General features: G+C 30.8%; 1 protein-coding gene across 1 annotated transcript; it reads right to left on the reverse strand.

The window, feature by feature from the left end:
- Nucleotides 1-2,156: 2,156 nt before the first annotated feature.
- On the reverse strand, nucleotides 2,157-2,965 carry LOC100245821 (uncharacterized). Its single transcript, XM_002264981.5, has 2 exons — nucleotides 2,690-2,965; nucleotides 2,157-2,551 (listed from the first exon to the last, which is right to left on the reverse strand). The coding sequence occupies exons 1-2, from the start codon at nucleotides 2,888-2,890 to the stop codon at nucleotides 2,369-2,371; spliced, it is 384 nt and encodes a 127-aa protein (XP_002265017.3). The 5' UTR covers nucleotides 2,891-2,965; the 3' UTR covers nucleotides 2,157-2,368.
- Nucleotides 2,966-3,575: the final 610 nt, after the last annotated feature.

Consider the following 3,575-nt stretch of genomic DNA (forward strand, 5'->3'; position numbering starts at 1 on the left):
TCAGCTTGTTTTGTTCTAAACAATAGTTTTCCCTTTCAAAGATGGTGAAAATTTTAGCAAATTATATCCATCAGATATATTTCTTTCCTTCAGAATGCGGGGAAAAAAAAAGGGTCCTGGATGAATTTCATTCAACTTGGTTTCTTGTATAAACCTTTATTCAATCCTCCAGAGGGGAAATTTTTTGTTTAAATGTCAGGTAGACTTGATGGCTAGAAAACAGGGAGATTTCAGGTCATCTATGCAAAACAGGGATCTAAAAATATTCAAGGAAGAAAAACAACTGATGGCTTTTAAGCTTCAACTGCTTACATTGAATGAATGGATAAGCAACTTGAAACATTCCTTTCAGAACATAGTCAAGAATGTTCATTTTTCCTATTGTTCTCATGACAAGTGGCCTTGTTTGGAGGAATAAAAAGGTAAAGTTGGAGCTACAATACCACTTGAAAATGAATATTTCTTCTGTCTTTGAAATTGTCTCCATGAATGACAATGCTCAGTAGCAAAAACTGAGATTTAATTGGTACTATCTTTGTAAATTTCTACATTTCATTTTGATAAGAAACATCACTTAAGTGACAAGGCACTGAGAATTTTGAGGTACGCCTTCAACTTCTCCTGTTCAGAAGTATTTTTGAAGTGCACTTCTACACCATCAAAGTGAACTTTTTGAACTTTTTCGATGGCCATCGGAAATTAGCTACTTAAGTCTACTTAAGTCGAATTGCATTGTACCTTAATCATATTTGTTTGTACCACGCATGGGGTCTTATTACGTTTTGGTGGTCGTGCATGTGCAACTTAATTTCCATAGCTTTGTTCTGAGTGTCATTCCTTTATACCACATATAATGTCTCATTGTTTTGTATTTTAGTATTATTTGTTTATACCTTATCTTATTTCTTTACAACTTAATCATGTTTATTTGTATGTGGATCCATATATTTGTATTTCTATGTGAGGCCCAAATTTTACCATACATTTTCAACTACTCGATTCAAAGTTCAATAGCTATTAGGAGTCGGTTTGACAATGATTTTAAGAAACATTTTTAGCCTAAAGTATTTTTGAATCAATATAAAATATTTGATAAAATTTATGAAACATTTTGAAAATTTTGAAAAATCATTTGTAATATTGAAAAATCAATTGTAGTGTTTTTTTGATAAAATACTTGATATATGGTTCTCTTAAAATTATTCTTGAGAAAATACTTTTATTAAAAATACTTTGAGTATAAATACTCTCAAACACACTCTAATTTAGTATTATAGTATTTTTTATTTTTAAAATGTAACAAAAAAATGCTTTTAATTAGTTGGTAGAGTATGAGATTTAGAAGTTACTTGATCTATCAAGGAGTATCTTTGAACCATTTAAAAATTGAAAGGGTATTTGGGAAAATTTAATACTTAATGTTTAATGACTTAAAATATTTTAAATTAAATTATATTTAAATCATATTAGGAATGTATTTAACAATATTTCTATTAAAATTATTTTTTATGTAAATATTTTCTCTAAAAGTATTTTTGTAAGAATATCCGGAAAGCCTTATAAGTGATTTTTTAACTTTTTAATTTTATTAAATGCTTGAATTTTTTTCATAAACAATTCTTTGGGTGGAAGGGGTTTTTAGAAGCACATGGAACTCTAAATGATTAAGTTATTTTATTAAAATCATTTGATAATATTAAATTATTTTATTAAATATATTTAATGTTAATCAAACCACACACATAAGTAAAAAATTAAAAAAAAAAACAAGATTTTTAACCTGACAATTAATATGATTCCTACGTTTAAGGAGTGCACTAACATTTAATAATTCACTAATAAAAACAAATAAGAAGCCTTACAATGGTGAAGTTTTAAAAAAACCTCTCAATTTGAGATTGTACTCTAAAAGAAAAATCAAAACCCTTAACATAAAAGTGTTAAATATATAATAAGTACAAACTTATCGATAATCATATATATATATATATATATATATATATATATATATATATAAATCTCCATGAGTGTAGCCCCCTTCAACCTCGGGAGTTGATCTAAGAGTTGATCTAATAGCTTGACCCTAAACCCTCCACATCAAACACGACAAAATTGATTCAGGCTTCACGATCCAACACTTATTTAAGTTATTAATCTAATCGAAGAGGCCATAAAAGCACTATTTCATCATTTGTGAGAAAGAAAATTTACATTAAGTTTTCAATGGAGGCTCAATTCAACTCTTTGCAGACGATTGGCTGCATGAATATTCATTTTGAACAACCCAATTGAGCAGGAAGGATCACATTACTTTCCTCTTCACAGTGGGATTTGCAATTGAATACCATACACTAGACACATTCCTACCTCAGTCTTGTCGACTTTGCTTCAGCAAAAGCCAAACAGCCACAACAACCGGAGCCGACACCATAATCAGAGCCTGTATGATGTTGGGTCTTGTTATCTCCGGCAAGATTATGCTTCCGTACTTTATCACAGCTGCACCCACAACAGACCCACCTCCTAATTTCACCAAATACTTCAAATCCTCCTGAAAATTCAACAAATATTCACTCAAAATTGAAAATTTCATCCATAATCCGCAATACCCAGATAGGTAAGTTCAGGAAATGTACACCAAACATTGAAGACTCGTCCATTTTTGGGAGCACAGAAAGTGAAATCTGACCTCTGAGATGAACGATGGTGAGATATTGTTGTTCATGCTGGAATCTTGTTCTTCTCGTTCGGGGTTGGAAGCTTGGACACGGGAAGATCCTCTAAACGACGTCGTTGGGAATTTTATCCTTGGATTTAGTTGCAGGTAATGGGGTGACGAAAAGCAGAGTTTGGGAAGAAGATGACTTGCTGTGGCTGCCACTTTTGCCATATCTCAAAGCTCAAACCAGTTCCCTCTGTTGGACTATAGACTACACAAGCTTTTGTGGTCCCAAAGCGCATCACTGGCTCATAACCATATATACTTTCCCTCTTTTGCTTTTTATTTTTCTTTAATTTTTTTAGAAAATTTTATTTGTGAAAATGAACAAGCTAGGGTGTAGTTTCGAGATATATATATATATATTAATTTTAAAAATTTATTTTAAAAAGATAATAAATTTTAAAAATCATGTAAAAAATTTGGGGTATACCTCAAAGTTTCCAAATTTTAACAGTAATTTTAAAAGCAACTTCTAGGGGCGAGGCTGTAGCTGATTCTTTTAAGTTTTAGCTTTAAGACCTTGCCTAACTATGTTTTGGCTGATGAACTGTTGGAGCCATGACTGATGCATCTAAGGTGACACATGTTGGTTCTCCTCTATAGGAAGTAGGTTATATTTCTATGTAGACCAATAGGTCGTCCCTTCTATCTAGTCTACACGGTCATGCCAATTCCTCCATCTTTGTGTTGTAACAAAAAATAAGGTAATTGTTTTTTGGTTGAATAGAAAATGTTAAAATATTTGATTTTTTTTATTCAATTAAAAGTAACCTGTTGATATCGTCTAATATAATTAAAGTGAACTTATTAATGACAAGTCATTATATACTATTATATAATAGTCTTCCATTTT

The sequence above is a fragment of the Vitis vinifera genome, chromosome 9, assembly GCF_030704535.1.
Source record: "Vitis vinifera cultivar Pinot Noir 40024 chromosome 9, ASM3070453v1".
NCBI lineage: Eukaryota > Viridiplantae > Streptophyta > Magnoliopsida > Vitales > Vitaceae > Vitis > Vitis vinifera.